The following is a 19,333-nucleotide window of genomic DNA, read 5'->3' as shown; positions in this document are numbered from 1 at the left end:
TGCGCTTATCGATTCGCCCTCGCGCTGTACCCGCTGCCTCAACTCGAACCGTTGGACGAACTTTGAGGGTATCGGTGCGTAGTGCGCTCGAAGTGCCGTTTGTAGTGTTTGCCACGGTACCGATTGTACCGGCGTTGGCTCTGAAAGTGACTCCGCGGTATCGAAAACCTCTGGACTGCAGTGGCTCAGGAAGTACGCTCGCTTCCTATTATCTGAGACCCCTTGTAGTTCGTTTGCTTCGAGGAAACACTCGAAACGAGCCATGTACGACCCCCATTTCTCCTTGGCTGAGTCAAATGGCGCTGGCGGCGTGTAGCTGGACATTGCTAACTATCCACCCTCGAAACTGGCTGGGTTCGCGCCTTCTTTTGCTCCTTCAGCTCTTTTCCCGATCTCACTGCCTCAACATCCCACCTTCGTCGCCAATGTTAGATTCGGGCAATAAAGAGGCAGGAGACCAGTGAGTGACAACAGCTCTTTAGTTTATAGTGAACCCAGCAAAAGACATCCGGCAAAACCCCTCTTTATATACAGTTCTGGCTGAGGCTTCAACCAATCAGCAACGTGCTTGTTCCCGCCCAAATTTCCCTCCAAAACTTTAAAGATACATTACAGTGTGCATCATAAATCATTCCTTTTTTACTCCATTACAGTACTTCAAAATACTTCTGTTCAAATTGTATAGAACTAACAAAGTGCATATTATTAAAATCAGGGGCACTAGATTGGAGCAAAGAGATACTCTAACTCTGCTACCATTGCATAGTTAATTTTTTTCTTCAGTCCAGTTCTGATGCCCCTATACGGCAGAACAGATTGAAGTAAAGTCTCAATATCTTCCTCAAAAGCCCTGTTTAAATTACATCTTGTTTGGAAGCTAAATCTTTCAATCCCGCTCCCTTTCCTGGTAATTCTTCCTATACCTTCACTTTTACTAAATGAAAGCAAAATACCATTCTTTTTTAAAAAAAATTAAAATTCTTAAGAATTAATATTGAAAAAATGAGAAAAAAACTAATTCTTTTTCTACTGATTTTTCAGTAGAAGAAATTCAGTTACAATCAGGAGTAATATTTATTTCCCTTCCCTACCGGTTCACCAGTGTGCACATGCTGTCATCTGCGCATGCACAGAGGCTTAAAATGTCGCAAAAAAGCAACATCATGATGTCCGCGCGGGTGGACAAAGCCTCCCACAGCTGCTGCTACCAGTTCGCCCGAGCCAGATAGAACCAGTTGGATTTCATCCCTGGTTACAATTATAGATGGAACTTTTTGAAGAGCCAACCAATATTTCCAGACAGATTGGTTTAATTGATTTGGATAATTTAATTGATTTTCACCCCTATTTTTTTAACAAAAGTATTCCAAATCTTACCAAGGACACAGCTACTCTGTAGTATGAGAATTTTAAAAATGATGCAAAGGCATCATACAGCCAAAAATCTTGTTTTCAATACCAGAACTTCTTCAATATGTGCTATACTTACTTTCCTAAAAATATCTTATTCTAACTAATGTGCACATAATGGAGACTTTATCCCTGTTCCTGTAGTAGAGAATGACAGTACTCATTATTTAGGGACAGGAGTACAATGTTATGATGTGTCTTCCTTAAATAATGGTGATGCTCATCATCCTACTTGCTTTATTAGAAATTACCAACATTACTGTTTCTCCAAAGGTGATAGCTTCTTTCAAAAAAAGAAAGAACTAAAAATAATTGAACAGCAGATGAATAAACAGTGCAACAGTATTTTTATTGCTGATTGAATTATATTTGTTCTATAATTACTTCTTCTGCTGATATACTGAAAATGAACAATCGCCACAGAGATAAAATAAGCAGACAGCTCATGCAGTGTATATGATTCACATAAGTTGTTATTCTGGAAATTACAAGTGTATCACTATTTAAAATAGTAATTGGCATTATCAGCTAGGGAGGTTCTCATGATCAGACGTAAAGTCTGTAGTTTGTAATATGTTCCTAACTTTCACTCAGAGAAAACAATATTATTAATAAAGGGGAAATGCTTTGGAGATTACTTTGTTTTGGTTTTGGTTTTGGTTTCAGGAAGTCCATATGAATGCCTTTAAATTTTAATAGGGCACACAGTTTAGCATATTGTGCAGAGACCAGGAAATAGGGATTTCAGATTGCTTAGAAGGATCTTAAATTTTCAAGGATAGAATTCCACTGTACATTTTCTTTCTTTATCATCCAATGTTGATTGTATGTAGGATTTAAATAAGATATCATTTCTAACCTATTGTGTTCTAATATTGAGAATGGTTTCCGTTTAAGCATGTTCGAATATACCCAAACTTAAAGCATTTTTCTTCTACTTTCACTATACTCTAGTTGAATAGAAAGCAAATATGAATGCTGAGCTTGCAGTCAGAGCTATCAAAGGAAGTTATGGGGGTGGGGGAACCAGCACAGATTTCAGAACTGCTTTAACAATCTTTAGCCATGAGCCACATATAGCACAGGCAAGCATTATGCTATGACAATTCTCAAGGAGTTAGCTACCAATAACCTCCAGCATCTATTTTAAATACCAAGGCTTGCTGTCAATGTTCTTATCTCTGCATCCAAGCTTACAATAATGATTGCACAAATACACATTTAATAAAGGAAAATCCCACCTGCAGAGTTGGGCCATAGTCTTGTCCTTTCCGTATGCAATTAATGCATTTTGTGCTAAATTAATACATGAAGGTAATGAAAATATAAATAGAAAACCTATTCAAAAGTTTTTCATTACACTGCTCTAAAGGAATTTTACTAAAACAGAAAAGTATGATCATTTGCATTTACTGAATATAATGCATCTTTTTAAAAAAGATAGAATTTGAATTTTTTAAACACTGTAAACCAAGAATTGACGAACTGGCACTCACTGGATCCCAAAAGCTTCTACCCTTGGTTTTCTCCAAATTAAATAATAGCATTGAAATATTATGAAACAAGACTTTTTGAGTAGTTCATGTCAAAACAAGGTCAAAAAGATATCAGATGTCAATAATTATAAAACAGGGAGAAATTATAATGGGATAACTCCAGTGGTGGGATTCAAATAATTTAACAACCGGTTCTCTGCCTTAATGATTTCTTCCAACCAGCAGTTCACCAAACTGCTCAGAAAATTAACAACCGTTTCTCTTGAAGTGGTGCAAACTGGCTAAATCCCACCACTGGATAACTCTAGTATAAAATATGCAAGGATTCAATTTTGCTGAAGGACATGCTATACATGGTTCGTAATTTAATAAATTATGAAATATAATCTGGAATTATTTATCTTCCTCAAGCTTTCGAAAGGCATATATGAATATGTTTAAATAAGCAATTTGTCAGGGTTCCAAGTAACACCCCCACATTCTTTTTCTTTGGATCTTCAGGCCTGCCATGATTTCTGATTGAGTGAAAAGATTTGCACTGCAGGTGTGAGTATTATAAATAAAGCAAGTTTATATTGACTGCAGCAATACTAGGGAAAAATAGATGCTCACTCATCATAAAAACATTACGCTAGGATTCTGACTAGCATTAGCAGATCAATAACTTCAAACTAATTACCAAATTATACTAACTATACAAAATAGTATTTCATTGATGCACACACACAAACCTATTAATCCCACAGTGGAAGAATTTAAAACTAAACTATAAATCATTCTATGAGGGAGAAGAAGAAAATAAAAGAAGCCAATATTACTATTCAGTGGTGAAGATCTGAGAATAAAAAAGAGGACATAAAATGGAATTGCAAAAGTGAGTGGCCTAAGGTCACCCTACTGGTTTCATGCTAAGCAAGGGCTTACTAATGGTTTCCTGATTTATAGTATGATGCCTTAAATACTACACCAAATTGGCTCTCTTGTGCTGACCTACACAAGTAAACATGGTACTGTATGTTTTACTTCTAAGCAAGATGCATAAGTTTGAAATATAAAGCTATCATGTTTCCCTGAAAATAAGACTTATCCCGAAAATAAGCCTCATGTTTTGTGTGTGCCCAGTATAAGCTCTACCCACAAAATAAGCCCTACTTGAGCGACTACTTGAGCCTGAGCAGCTAGTCGCCCACCCATTCCATCTGTTTGCTCATGGTGCCGACACAAGGTGAGGTGAGGCAAAGTGAGGCGGGGGGGTGAAGCTGCTCCACATGCACACCAGCTTACCTCAGGGCCCCCGCAGCCAGGCCATCCATGCCCTGACAACTGCCTCACAGTGGCAACACCAATAGCCATGTGTCAAGTCTCCAAGTAACATGTCCCAAAAAATAAAGTCCAAGGCATCTTCCTTTTCAAATCCATTTATTAGGAACACATTAAATTGGCATGGACTTGGTAATTCTGACTCTGAACCGGATCTGGAATTATACCTAATAAAAGCATAAATTAGAAACTTCCCCCTGAGTCACAACCTCCAATCAATTATCAGTCCAACTCCCTGGTGACTCCATATTCCACCTTCAGCCAGTTGCAGGTGTCTTCTCTCTTCCCACAGGAAGAGCAGCAGGAGCCCATGTGGCTGCCGGCCCACTTCCTCTGGCACTGGCGCAACACCAGAGCAGGAGCAATGTGCCATGGCCACAATGCAAGACAGGGGGTTGGAGCATGCCCTGCACTGGCTTATCTCAGGACCCCCACAGCCAGGCCATTTATGCCCAAACAACTGTCTCACCTCGCGGTAGCAGCTCCAACAGCCCTGTCCAGCAAGATGAGATGGGGCTGCTGGCCCACTTCTGCTTGTTCATGGCCACAACAGAGGAGGCTGAGTGATACACCAGTGCCATGGCCACAAGGTGAGACAGGTATCGGGCTACAGGGCAACCTGGCTGTGGGGTATCCTGAGATAAGCCAGTGCGGGCCATATGAGGCAGCTCCACCCTCCCGCACCTCACCTCATTTGCATCAAGATAGCAGACATACAACAAGAAATCGAGAACAAGAAGTCAAGAAGAAGAAGGAAAAAAAAACAAGAAGAGGAGAATAGCACTTGACGTGGACAGAATCCTTACCTATTGGCTAAAGAAACTAACATGAAGTGTATGAAATTCTTCTTTCTCACATATATTCATACTATTCAGTTTCTGCTGGTTGTGGCTCTGTTAATAAGGTGTTGTTGCACTCCAATTGGGAGGACACTTTGGATGATTCTTTGGAGAATAGGGCAAATGCTTCTTGACTTCTGCTTAGCTTGGTAACCAACCATGTGAGCCTTTGTTTAGCAGTTTGTATGGCTTCAGATGGAGTCAAGACCTTGTTTTACTTCTTTTTTAGTCTTATCCTTAATCTTCCCACCCTTCTATAGTTCCCTTCAGCCATTCATATCATTCAATTATCTCTAATCAACATCAATATTCAAAATATGCTAATTTTCAGTATTCATATATTAAATGCTCTGCTCTGAGTTTTACAGTTTCTTTCATTAGTTTGTGGAATCAAATTCTATAGGGCTTAGTCCCATCCCCTCCACCATTAGTGGGGGTTTTGACACTGCCATTCAGAAAGTCTCTAAGGGAAAAAGAGTTCTATTGCCTAGGTTAGTGAACTAGCCTAATTGTCAGATGCTCTACAAGGAGTAAAATGAGTTTGTGCTGATATAGATTTTTTCCAACATCAACAGCTTAAATTGCAGAGATCTCTTACTGACACCTTAGACTTTTATCATCTTGGTACATCATTTATTAAATCAAAGGCTCGGGAGTAGTTTAATGTTTTCTCCAACATAATGCATTTTGTAGTAAGGTACAGTGGAGAAAACAGGATTCATGACTTAGCTAAATACAACATATAAGCACATTTGACTTATCTCTTGCTTGTGCCTTTGCCAATTCAAAATTTTATGTGTATTTTAGATTTCCCATTATATACAATAAATGCTTCAATTCAGAGTATTATTTTGAAGAGCTTTTTTTCAAGCTGAAACTTGAAACTGTGCTTCCAAAGCTAACGTTTTAAAAAAGTATTTATTTTTGTGCTGACCAATTATTTCAGACTCGTGGTAGTCTCTTGTTTTAACAATATATGCTTTTTTTTAAATAAAAAAGCATTTTACTTCCCCAGGATCAACTGTCTGTTCTTAGATCACTAAAATATTTAGTTACATTATTTACTTTACTTTAAAATTAGTTACTTTAGTTTTCTTCAGGGCTGGAAAAGATCTGTTTTATCCCACTAGTAAAGAAAGACAATGCCAGAGACTGCTCCAACTATCGCACAATTGCATTGATTTCTCATGCAAGTAAGGTTCTGTTAAATATATGTTCTGTCAGGAAATTTCTCTTTAGTTCTTGGTTGCTTCTGTCCTTGATTAGTTTCCATCCATTGCTGCTGCTTCTTTTTTTCCCTCCTTCCCCCATCCCCTCTCCCCCCTCCCCCCAACTTCCCAGAGCAAATACAGGGTATCGTATCTAACCATCATAAACTAAATATGCTAATTAACATAAACTCCCATCCCTCTTTTTGAACCTCAACTCCCCTTTTCCATAAAAAAAGAAGAAAAAGGAAAATATTAATACTAATACAATTATCTTTATTCATTTAAAAGCTATTTAGTATTTTGTTATTTCAATCTCCATTATATATATCTTTCAAAAATAATCTTTCAAATATGGTGATAATTCTACCTTCTCATCTAAGTCCATTAAATTTAAAGTCCAATCTTCTGTAATAAACAATATCCCATCTTCCAATGTTGTAATATCAAAAATTATTCCTCAGTATACCTTATAATCCATCATATTTATATCTCCATCATACTTAATAATAAACATCATCTTTCCTTATATGAATTTAACATTTACCTCATATTCTTCCCCATATTCCCCATACCATAACTTTCTAAACAATTTACATCCCATTTATCATACAATTCATAACTTCTTTCTACTTTTTCTATTCAGAAATATCGCTTATAATTTACCCTATCCCATGAAAGGAAAGTCTTTTCATTTGAAAATATTACTTCTTTACTCCTTGCTGTTTACGTTTAGTAGTTACAATCATACTTTGATCCTTCCCTACGGCTTTCTGTGTTTCTTCTCCCAAATTTACAGTCCCAATTTTAGGTTGTATTTGCTTTGCTTCCTTTTCCCCCTTTTTTTAAAGCATTCCCACCTCTCCTTTCATCTTAACTTCTAACAATGACAAAATTCCAACCTTCAATACTTTGGTATAAAATTCTCTTGCTTTAAAAACTGTATTAAGACAATATCTCCCTCCCTAATAGTTTACTGTTAATCCATCTGGTACATTCCATCTATACTGTATCTGGAAATTTCTAAACTGATCCCCCAAAAAAGCATATTCTTTTCTATTTCTTAACATTTTAGGAGAAATTTCTTTCAGTATCAATACCTCTTGTCCCAATATTTGAATTTTATCTTGTGAATTTTATCTTGTGAAAACTTGTGAAATTTCATTCCTAATGTTCCTAGATGTAAAATAAATTACTACATCTCTTGGCAAATGTCTCTGCTTTGCAACCCATGAATTAACACGGTAATTTTTTTTAATTTGAATTTCAAAGTCCACTGATTTTTGTCTGATCAGCTGTGCAAAAGCCTCCGCAAAAATCTTTTTCGAGTCCTCTCGTTTATTTTCTTTCAAACTGAGGCGGGAATGGCCGAGTGATCCCTAAATCCATAAGTTGTTCTCTCTTTAATAGGTTACCTGTACTTTTTACCTATCTCTTGGTATTCAATTGCCTTATATTTTATATACCTTATGATTAGCCGCTTTGTAACCTCAATATAAAAGAGGAACTGAAGGTACCAGCTGTACCAGAACATTGCTGAAACTTACAAGAAATGGAACATAACAGGAAGCCATGTGGGTGGTGTATGATATTTGCTCAACCGTTACCATGTTAGGATATTAGGTGCTTTTTGCTACACGCAATGTATTGTTTGACATGAAACTGTATTTTCTGTAATTTTCCATAGTTACTTCTGCTTTTTGAATTAAGGTCTATAAGAACACCTGCCCGGGCGTATCCCGGGCAGTCCAGATTTTGCTGGTTGAACGCACTGGGCTCTGATGCATCATTAAAGTCTGTTTCTCTCACCTTCCTGGTCTCGAGTCTTTCTATTGGTAACATGTGGCAGTGACTGGACACTTGGACTTTGCTGCTACATTTCTGGCGACCGCGGCAGGACTCTGAGGGGTCTTGGGACCCTCTGGACTGTCCACCCCGGTGTCGGGGTTCATCTTGTCAAGAGGAACTTCCCAAGCGCGCACGGACCACTTGATCCGAGGGACTTCCTGGGGACGGGGTGACTCCGGCAGCGGCGGCTGACATCTCCAAGAACCAGTTGAGAAGGCGCAGAGACCAGGCCCTGTTAACAACTAGTTACGTGGTGGTGGGAACCCCAAAAGGCAAGTATCTGGGGTTACTGGTGTATTTATCCGTGCTCAGAAGGTAGAGCGGACAGAGAGGCCTGATCTCCCTCTCTTTCCAGGGTAATACGTAGTGGTAGAAAAAGGTGGGTGGCTTGTCTTTAGGTGTGTGTGTTTGTGTGTGTGCGTGTCATCCGCAGTTCCCACAGGAGACCGTGATCGTCCGGGTCCTTGGGTCGGATGAGTTTGTGTGGACAGGACATCCTTGTGTTTTTCTGAGAGAAAAGGACCCCTTACCTTTCTCTCATCCCTTTCCCCTTGTTATTCTGTCTGGGACCCTGGGTGGATCATGGGAGGTGGAGAAAGTGTTCCCTTGACACCTTTACAATGTATGCTCAAGAATTTTAAGGCAGGTTATATGACTCAGGACTATGGCATTGAGTGGAGTAGGCGCGAGTTGAGGCGTTTTTGTGAGGCAGAATGGCCGACCTTTGACCTCGGCTGGCCTGACAAGGGCACTTTAGATGCTAATATTGCCCTTAAGGTCCACCAATTGGTGTTTCATCCAACTGAGGGCCATCCAGACCAGGCTCCTTATATTGATGTCTGGTACAATCTTCTGAGGAGACCCCCCCCTTGGCTTTTGAAATGCAAAAATCAACAATGCCTTCTGATGGTGTCCCGGAATCTGTCTGAAAAAGAGACTAAGAGACGACTGCCAACTCCCCCAATCCTTCCAAGTGCCCCTGAAGAACTTCCACATCCGCCACCATATATGCCTCCTCATAGTTTGGATACTTTTCCAAGAAGGCGTTTGAAGTCTTCACCCTCAAGTCACCTGTCCTATGGCAGAAGGGAAGTTACTGGATCTGTCGTGACTGTCCGGTCCCTGACATCTAGTGGCCATGGAGCAGAGAGACGGATGTTATGTTCCCCTGTGAGTTCCTTTAAAGGATCCCAAGACTTGACCCTAACACATGACCCAGATATGCCTCCACTTGAGGGATCAGAGGAAGGGGAAGAAAAGGGGACTGAGGCGACAGTGGCTTCTCCAGAAAGAGAAGAGTCTCCGGTGGCTACACGAACTAGGTCCAGGACTGACCCGCCGTCGCCCTCTGCCTTCACGGCTCCTTTGAGACAAGTGGATCAGTTATTAGTGGATAGGGACGATCCAAATAAGGTGGCAACTACTCCTCTCTTCCAACATGTCCCATTTTCCACTTCGGATTTGTTGAATTGGAAATTCCACTATGGCCCTTATAGTGACAAACCCAATGAAGTGGCGGATCTTGTCAAAACAATCATTGACACTCACAATCCATCCTGGATGGATTTGCAACAACTTATGGGGACTTTGTTTAATCCTGAGGAGAGAGAAAAGATCCGAGTTGCTGCCACTCAGATTTTAAAGCCGGACGTGCCAGTTCCCTATAATCTCATGGACTGGGTTGAGCGAAGGTTCCCGTCTGCCGACCCTAAGTGGGACCCGTATGACAACCGTCACATGGCTGAATTACAAGAATATCAGAGACTATTTGTTCAGGCAGTAAGAGCGGGAGGGAAACCGGCTACAAATATGTCAAAACCTTCCTTGGTTATACAGGAACCCAATGAGAGTCCTGAAGCCTTTTACTCCCGTCTGATTGATTCTTACCGTATGTATACCCCCATTGATCCAATTCTGCCAGAAAATGCCAGAATGTTAGCAATGGCCTTTATTTCACAAAGCGCCCCAGATATTAGGAAAAAACTCCAGAAACTCGAAGGGGCATTGGGCAAGCCACTGAGTGAATTGATGGAGGTCGCTAGAAAGGTTTTTGTTAATCGGGAAGTTCGTGAAGAACAAAAGAAGGACCAGAGGATGCAAAAGAAGGCTGAATTGTTGGCGGCTGCCATGATGAGTGGACCCAGAGATGGCAGAGGTCTCCGGGGCCGAGGGACGGGAAGGACTTTGGGGCCTAATCAATGTGGCATATGTAAACAGGAAGGCCATTGGAAAGGTGAATGTCCCAATAAGGAAGATTTTGCCCGTCCTAGTAGCCGCCCTGGAGTCCCCCTACTGGATTGCGAGGTGTTCAAGAGGTCCTCAAAGGGGTCGAGGTCGCCGTGGCCTATTCCCGAGATCTCCCCTCCTCGGTTTGGCCGAGGCGGAGGAGTGGCAATGAGGCCGACCGGGTTTGGAGCGCCTCCCCGAACCTGTGGTCCGCTTGACAGTTGGAGGCAAGACGATCCCTTTCCTTGTCGATACTGGTGCGACTCGATCTGTTTTAACTCTACCCTTGACTCAGCCGTCCACTTCTTCTATCAATATCCAAGGTGTGAGTGGCGAGGCAGTTGAAAGACCTTTTCTACAGCCCCTTCATTGTGTTGCAGGGGGCCACACCATTAGTCATCAATTTGTTTATATGCCAGACTGCCCTATGCCTCTTTTGGGTCGTGACTTACTTTGTAAATTGCGGGCGCAAATCTCCTTTTCAGAAGATGGCCCAATGCATTTGAAATATGGCAAAGTTAATCTGGACATTCCCCGGGAGGAAGTGTGGAGATTGATGGTGGCCTTGGACGCCCCGCAGGGTGGGAAGTGGATGGACTTTGCTGTTCCCCACCTGTGGGCGGAAGATAATCCTCCAGGTTTTGCTGGCCACCATCCTCCTATTGTGATTGAGGAAATTCCCCGAAGGAATCCAGTCCGGATTCGTCAAAGAGCCTATCCCAGACACATTGTCGCGTCCATTCAGAAAGTTATTGAGACTTACCTTACTTATGGCATTCTGATACCAATAGACTCACCATGGAACACTCCCATTCTACCAATCCCAAAAGGAGATGGCCACTTTAGGATGGCGCAGGATTTGAGACGTGTTAATGACGCAACTGTTACCATTCACGCGACCGTGCCCAACCCATATGTTCTTTTGGGACTAATACCCCCTACTGCTTCTTGGTTTTCGGTCATCGATTTAAAAGACGCTTTCTTCACAATACCTATTCACCACCAATCTCAGCACCTGTTTGCCTTTGAATGGGAAAGCCCTATAACCGGACGGAAACAACAATATACCTGGACTCGTTTACCACAGGGGTTTAAGAATTCTCCCACACTGTTTGGGGCTGCACTTGCTCGGGATTTGGAGGCTTTGGAGATCCCTCCTCCTGATGTTGTCTTACAATATGTTGATGATCTCCTTGTGACTGGGACTTCTGAAGACGTTTGCTGGGAGAACACTTCCATTTTACTACATCTTTTACAAGACTTGGGTTACAAGGCCTCCAAGAAGAAGGCCCAGTTGGTTTTACCCAAGGTCCGGTATTTGGGTTATGATATTCAGCAAGGCAGCCGCACCTTGGCCCATGAGCGAAAGGAAGCTATTTGTCAATTGCCAGTTCCTAAGAATCGCAAGGAGTTGCGGGGTTTTTTGGGGGCAGCCGGTTTCTGTCGAATCTGGATTCCCAATTTCGCCATTCTGGCCAAACCATTATATGAAGCCACCAAAGGGGCGGATAAGGAACCATTGAAGTGGGAGAAAGGGGAACAACAAAGTTTCACCACTTTGAAGCTCGCTTTAACTCAAGCACCTACTCTCGCCTTGCCTGACTTGGAGAAACCTTTTCAACTTTTTGTCGACACAAAACAAAACATGGCAGTTGGTGTGCTCACGCAGAGGATGGGGACATGGTTTCGCCCCGTCGCGTACCTGTCTAAGCAGTTGGACAATGTTGCGAAAGGATGGCCCACCTGTTTGAAGGCAGTTGCGGGGGCAGCCCTTCTCACGCACGAGGCCAATAAGTTGACCTTTGGCCATGACTTGGAAATTCATACTCCACATACTTTACGTGCTGTGTTGGACAATAAGGGACACCTTTGGCTTACTAACCCCCGAATGTTAAAATATCAAGCTATGCTTACTCATAACCCTTCAATTCGCCTGGTGCATTCTAATGTATTGAATCCGGCCACCCTGCTTCCGGAACCTGACTCGCAGGCGTCCCATGATTGCCTGCAGACGATTGAGGAGACTTTCTCGAGTCGCCCGGACTTGAAAGATGTGCCCCTTGTTAATCCGGACTACACGCTCTACACTGATGGTTCCAGTTTTCTTCATGATGGTGTTCGGAAGGCTGGATATGCCGTCGTGACACTGGAGGATGTTTGGGAGGCTCAACCACTGCCCCCTGGCACTAGTGCCCAATTGGCTGAACTACACGCCTTAACGAGGGCCCTTGAAATGTCCTATGATTTGCGGGTCAACATCTATACGGACTCTAAGTATGCTTTTCTAACTGTCCAAGTTCATGGGGCCCTTTATAAAGAGCGGGGAATGTTAACAGCAGGTGGCAAGGATATAAAATATGGATCTCACATTCTGCGGCTCCTGGACAGTGTATGGGCTCCCCGAGAAGTTGCAATAATGCATTGTAGAGGTCATCAGAAAGGGGTTTCTGATATTGATTGTGGTAATAATAAGGCTGATCGCACCGCCCGCTCTGTTGCTCTTGCATTTTTGCTATCTCAGACTCTTTGTCCCTTGTGGACGCCTCCGTCAACGACATCCCCGTCGTATACTCCAGAGGAAGTGACTCAGGCTAAATCGTTAGAGGCCTCCTTGGTTGACGGTTGGTTTATCCTGCCGGATGATCGTGTTTTTGTTCCCCAACAGTTGGCGTGGGACGTTGCTTCTTCCTTGCATCAACAACTACATTTGGGGAAGTCTGCCTTAGCACAAGCCTTGCTCCGAGAGGTGTATATTGATAAGGTCCACAGTTTGGCAACTAATGTGGTTCTTCGGTGTTCTACTTGTGCCGCCAACAATCCTCGGCAGGGACCCTCTTTGCCCCAGGGCCACCAACCTAAGGGCTGTTATCCCTTTGAGTCCCTCATGATCGACTTTACAGACATGCCACGATCAGGGTCTTATACTGCTATGTTAGTTATTGTTTGTACCTATACCGGCTGGCCTGAGGCTATTCCCACTAGAACGAAAAAGGCGGCTGAGGTTACGAAGGCCTTACTTCAAGTTGTAATTCCACGTTATGGCCTTCCAACACGCATCTCATCTGATAATGGCCCTGAATTTATTCACCAGGCAACTCAGAAGATTTCTCGTATGTTAGGTATCAACTGGAGATTGCACTGTAGCTTCCATCCGTCTTCTGGAGGCTTTGTTGAAAGGTTTAATCGAACCATTAAGGATAAGGTAGCTAAAATTTGTCAAGAGACTCATCTTAAGTGGCCGGATGCCCTCAACATGGCCCTTCTTGCTGTTCGTTGTGCACCTCGTAAGACCCTCAATGTTTCCCCTTTTGAACTTTTATATGGCAGAATCCCGAATCTGGTTGCTCCTACAGGCCTTCATTTGACGACTCCTCAGTTGGGTGATACTCTCAAATGGAAACAATTGCAAGCCCTTAATGCCATGGTCCGCCGTTTGCAGACGTATGTGTTGTCTTGTCGTCCCCATGTTATTGTCACTCCAGTTCATAATATTAAACCTGGCCAAGAGGTGTGGGTCAAACATTGGAAGCAGGAGCCTTTGGCCCCTAAGTGGAAAGGACCGTATACTGTTGTCATGTCTTCTCCCCTTGCTGTTAAGGTTGCTGAGGTCAAGTCGTGGATCCACTGGACGCGCGTGAAATTGGCTGCTCCTGGTTCCTGGTCCGTCACCGCTGATCCGGCACATCCCTTGAAGTTGGCTTTTCGTAAGGCTCCCTCTCGCCCGGCTCGTCTTCGCCCCGCAGTTGACATCTCCCCTGTGGGTATCACTCCGGAAGCTGATACTTGCACGGGCCACTACAATCTTCGTTCCGGTGCTCGCTCCGGTGACAAACATGGACTCCGCTTCTAGATTACGGGACACTGCACGCATTAGGCGTTACCTTGTGCCTTCTGTATGGCTTATGACAGTACTCCTTTTCTTATGCATTGTTATTAATACTATGTATCTTTTTAAGGTTTTCTATTTTGATCGGCACCCGGGGTTGTCCCCTATTTCTGATCCGGTCAACCTTACTGGTTGGGATGACTCCTTTTCGCCAGGGGGGAATGGGGTCCCGGTGGATGGCCATGGGCCCTTTCCTCCTTGCTCCCAATGTTTTCTGTATCTCCCTAATTCTATTCACTTTACATATAGTCAAATGCGGATCCCAGACTGCCAAATGGAGGAAGGCCTCTCCCCGTGTGAACACAAGGGGCGGCGGTTTTGGCGTTGTAGGCTGCCCTTGAATGGGACCCTCTGGGATTCTTGGGATGGTTACAATTCTACCGTTATGTGCCATGTGCTTGACATCCCTTGGACTCCGAGACGGTCCCCACGGAGGGCGCGTTCAGTAAGTTTCACCTCCTCGGTGTCCGCTGTGTCATCACCCTTGACCCTTGCTTGGGACCGTAATTCTTATTTTTTGGACGTACAAAATATATCCCGTATAGTGAACAAGACGGATTGTTGGATTTGTATGCATGTTCCTCCACATGCAAAAGGAGGACTTATAATACATGCCATTCCATTTAATAAAACCATCTGGCTCCAGAACAATTGGAAGTGGTATCGGGGTAGAGCAGGCATTTTGCAAAGTGATGATGTGCCAGCTCCCGTTCTGGCTGTTGCCAGCAGAATCCAAGAGGAGGCAGCATTCTGTTGGGAATTTACTAATACTACCGGGACTGCTTCGCTGGCGGTGGGAAAATACCCCAACTGTAGGACCACATTTGTACTGACTCCCATTATGTATAGAAACAACACCTATCTCAATGGCACATACACTGAATACCTCCATAACTTTACTGAGTTTGCCTGCACCAACCAGCTAACTGGTGGCTGCTCAATAAGTATAGGCTGTCCGAACTACCAAACATCCCGGGAGTTGGCTAAAGTCCGGACTTCCTTTCCCCTTTGTAATATTATAAGGGCCATGGTCCGACAGGTCACTGCGGAGCAGAATCACACAATAAATATAATAGGTGATTTTTGGATGTTGTGTGGGAGGAGGGCATACCAACGTATCCCGCCATGGTGGTCTGGTCGTTGTACTCTAGGACATGTTGCCCCGTCTGTTATAATATCTGACAGCCGTCCAAAGGGCCGGCTAAGGAATCGTAGAGATACAGATGTTCAACAGCCCATTAATTACTATCTTGAAACCCAACTTTCCCGAGCTGCTCTTCCCCCTTTGGGGGTGGCCATGAATTACAGGGATCTACATGCTTTGTCAAATTGGACTACTGTTTTGTTTAATGATACTATCAAGGCTTTGAAAATGATTAATGTGGAAATTGCACAAATCAGGGAAGTTGTTTTGCAGAACAGGTATGCTTTGGATATTATTTTAGCTGCAAAGGGGGGAGTCTGTGCTTTGATTCATTCTCATTGCTGTGTGTACATCACGGACTACAAGGTTAATATTTCCGCTACTGTGCACCACATGGAAACTGTGGTTGCTGAGAACCCTATTGATACTACTGTATTACAGTCCCCTTGGGATTGGCTATGGTCTTGGCTTCCTGATTTTGGGTGGGTGAAGCGTATTATACCCATTGCTTTTTCTATCATCATTGCTTTGGTGGGTTGCTGTTGCTGCATACAGTGTATCCCAGGTCTCTTATCTCTGTTCAGGCCCCGGTTCAGACTGAAGAAACGCCCCCCCTCAACTACTGTGTTGTATGCTTGGGATGTGGAAAGTGACTCTCCCTATGTTGAAGTTTCACGTGATTGGTCTAATTGAATCTTCAAAAGGGGGGAATGAGACGGGAATGGCCGAGTGATCCCTAAATCCATAAGTTGTTCTCCCTTTAATAGGTTACCTGTACTTTTTACCTATCTCTTGATATTCAATTGCCTTATATTTTATATACCTTATGATTAGCCGCTTTGTAACCTCAATATAAAAGAGGAACTAAAGGTACCAGCTGTACCGGAACATTTCTGAAACTTACAAGAAATGGAACATAACAGGAAGCCATGTGGGTGGTGTATGATATTTGCTCAACCGTTACCATGTTAGGATATTAGGTGCTTTTTGCTACACGCAATGTATTGTTTGACATGAAACTGTATTTTCTGTAATTTTCCATAGTTACTTCTGCTTTTTGAATTAAGGTCTATAAGAACACCTGCCCGGGCGTATCCCGGGCAGTCCAGATTTTGCTGGTTGAACGCACTGGGCTCTGATGCATCATTAAAGTCTGTTTCTCTCACCTTCCTGGTCTCGAGTCTTTCTATTGGTAACATGTGGCAGTGACTGGACACTTGGACTTTGCTGCTACAAAACCTCTTACTCTCAATGCAAATTCCATAACTCTGTATTGCAGTAGAACCCTCTCTTCTTCTGCTCTCTCCACCTTAATCTGGAGCACCTCTATTTTATTTTTTTAAGTCCAAATTAATTTGATTAATTTCTTCAACTCTGTCATCCAACTGCTTTATATTCTTTACCTTGGTCTGAAACTCCTCTATTTTGCTTTTTAAATTCGAATTAACTTGATCCACTTTTTCACCCAATTGTTTTGTGTATTGAACCAAAGTCTTAAATGCTGCCAGCACTTCTTCTCGTATCTCTTCATCCTCAGCTGCAACAAAGTCTTTAATTTTCAATATTTTCTCCTCAATTTCTTTAATTTTTTTATCCCAAACAGAAATTTGAGCCTTCAGAAATTCCTTCAACTCCTCTTGTAATTCATATAGTTGAACTAATGGCACTCCGACTTCCTTGAAAACAGCAGGCTATTTGTACAGAAGCCATCTTACTTTAATTTTATAATTTGAAACAAAGTCAAAATCTTTCCATAAATACAGTATTTAAGATAAATTAGGTTGGTTGTATAATCCTTCGGGCTTTCACTTTATAGTTTCTTCATATAAACGTATAATCCAGCAAGTTTAAGCAAAGTTACAAATGGTAACAATGTTAATAAGCACCACCTTGTCTTTCAGACGCCATTTCCTTTCTTCTCAAACAAAATCCACACAGGGGGTTGATGTCTGGTACTTACATCCACCTTGCCTCCTGACATTGCTCTGTCTGGTTAAGTCAAAAATCCATTTAAACTCATTATTGATCGCAGATGTGGACGTGGTGTTTTGCTCTGCCAAAAAAAAGACAGAGGCGTCCTGGATCCAGAGCTCTTCGGGCTATCAAGGGAGCTCTTCCCTTCAAGCCTCCAGGATCATTCCTGGGGCTTTGGGGGGAGCTCTACCTCCACCCGATCGCTCACCTTTCCCTCTTCGCCCAAGGGAAAGGTTCCCAAGCCGCTAGACAGCTGATTTTCGCTGTCTTAGTGGCTCTACGCAATCCAGGGCTGGCGGTCTAAAAAGACCGTCCTCAACAACCATCCATCCATTGCTTCTTGTTCTGCCTTCAGGTGCTTTGGAGAATAGGTTGACCAATCATTAAAAAGAGGCTGTAGAATGTCATCAATCAAGAGTTACCTGATGTACAAGCTGGCTTTAGAAAGGGGCACAGGACTTCAGATCCCATTGTCAATATTAGATGGATTATGGAAAAGGCACATGCTTATCAAAAGGATCTATATACAGTATGTGTAGACAGTTTTGACCGTGTAGAAAACAATAAACTATAAACAACTTTGCATAATCTTGGTATCCCAACCCACCTGATCAGACTTATCAGATTACTGTACACTAATTAGAAGGCAACACAGAGTAAGAACACTCTATGGCAACACAGATTGGTTCAGGATCAGTAAGGGAGTTAGACAGGGTTGTATTCTATCACCATTTTTGTTCAATCTGTATGCTGAAGTGACCATGCATAAATTAGATCTGGAACAGCCTGATGTTGGAGTGAAGATTGGGGAAGAACACAAATAATTTAGATACATAGATGATATAACACTATTGGCTGAAAATAAGGAAGGCCTGGGGAAAAATGATCTGGATAATCAAGGATGAAAGTGAAAAATTAAGATTGAGTCTTAACATCAGGAAAAACAATGACAATAGCTGCAGATGGATATAAAAAAAACAAGGAGGAAATTGAGTAACTTTAATATATCTTCCTTGGATCAAAAATTGTTCATGATGGCACTTCTACTCCTAAAATCAAACACATGATAACCTTAGACTGCACTGCAATGGTTAACATGAATAGGATTTAGAAAAGCAGAGATATTGATGTAAATGCAAAAAGCAGGCTAGTTAGAGCAATAATCTTCCCTATAATGATGAATAGGTGTGAGAGTTGGACACAAAGAATGGCTTATCAAAGAAGAATAGATGCCTTTGAACTGTGGTGCTGGAGTAAATTATTGCCCATATATACTATGGACAACCAGAGCAACCGACAGTGAGCTACTGAATCATATAAAACCAGACACATCATTAGAAGCCTAAATCACAAGACTATGTCTGATTAATTTTGACCATATCATAAGTACAAATTCATTGGAGAAATCAGTGATGCTAGAAAAGGCAAGCAAAGAACATACTGGTTTGATAACATCAAAACTGGTACAAAGATAAAAATAAAACAATTGAAAGAGTCTGTCCTTGACAGGGTAGCATAGACAGCTCTTGCCTATAAAGTCACCAAGACTTGGACACGACTAAATGGTTAGAACAATAGCAACAACAATTACTTTATGTCATTAAGTACTTTGTTACTTAGAATTAGAGCTGTTCATTCACTTCTGGATTTTTACAAGGACTGATTAAAAGATCAATATGTTTTAGCTTGGAAAAGAAGGCGGAGGATATAATCACTGACTAATAGTAAAAGCTAATCCTCACAAATTGGAATGAGAAATGAAAAATAATTACCCGTTAAAAGGGTATTCTATAAATTCAAATGAAATTTAGTTTCACCAACATTCAGACAAATCTATTTAATGAAGCTCCTGTGAATATTTAAAATACATTTGCTTTAATAAATTATGCAGTATTTTATTATAAATTTATTCATTTTATAGTGGCTAACACTGTCTGAACTTTGCCTACTTTATAATAACGACAGTTTAATTCAAATATCTA

General features: G+C 42.1%; 2 protein-coding genes across 2 annotated transcripts in view; one reads left to right on the top strand and one right to left on the bottom strand.

The window, feature by feature from the left end:
* The window catches only part of NAV3 (neuron navigator 3), a 576,609-nt gene that overhangs the window by 468,601 nt on the left and 88,675 nt on the right, over positions 1-19,333 (bottom strand). The window lies entirely within an intron of this gene.
* Positions 8,704-16,455, top strand: LOC131202547 (uncharacterized). Its single transcript, XM_058191652.1, has 2 exons — positions 8,704-10,354; positions 10,728-16,455. The coding sequence occupies exons 1-2, from the start codon at positions 8,704-8,706 to the stop codon at positions 14,195-14,197; spliced, it is 5,121 nt and encodes a 1,706-aa protein (XP_058047635.1). The 3' UTR covers positions 14,198-16,455.

Source organism: Ahaetulla prasina, chromosome 7 (assembly GCF_028640845.1).
Source record: "Ahaetulla prasina isolate Xishuangbanna chromosome 7, ASM2864084v1, whole genome shotgun sequence".
In the NCBI taxonomy this organism is placed as follows: Eukaryota; Metazoa; Chordata; class Lepidosauria; order Squamata; family Colubridae; genus Ahaetulla; species Ahaetulla prasina.
The sequence above is the reverse complement of the archived record's forward strand: the minus strand, read 5'-3'. Positions and strand labels throughout refer to the sequence as shown.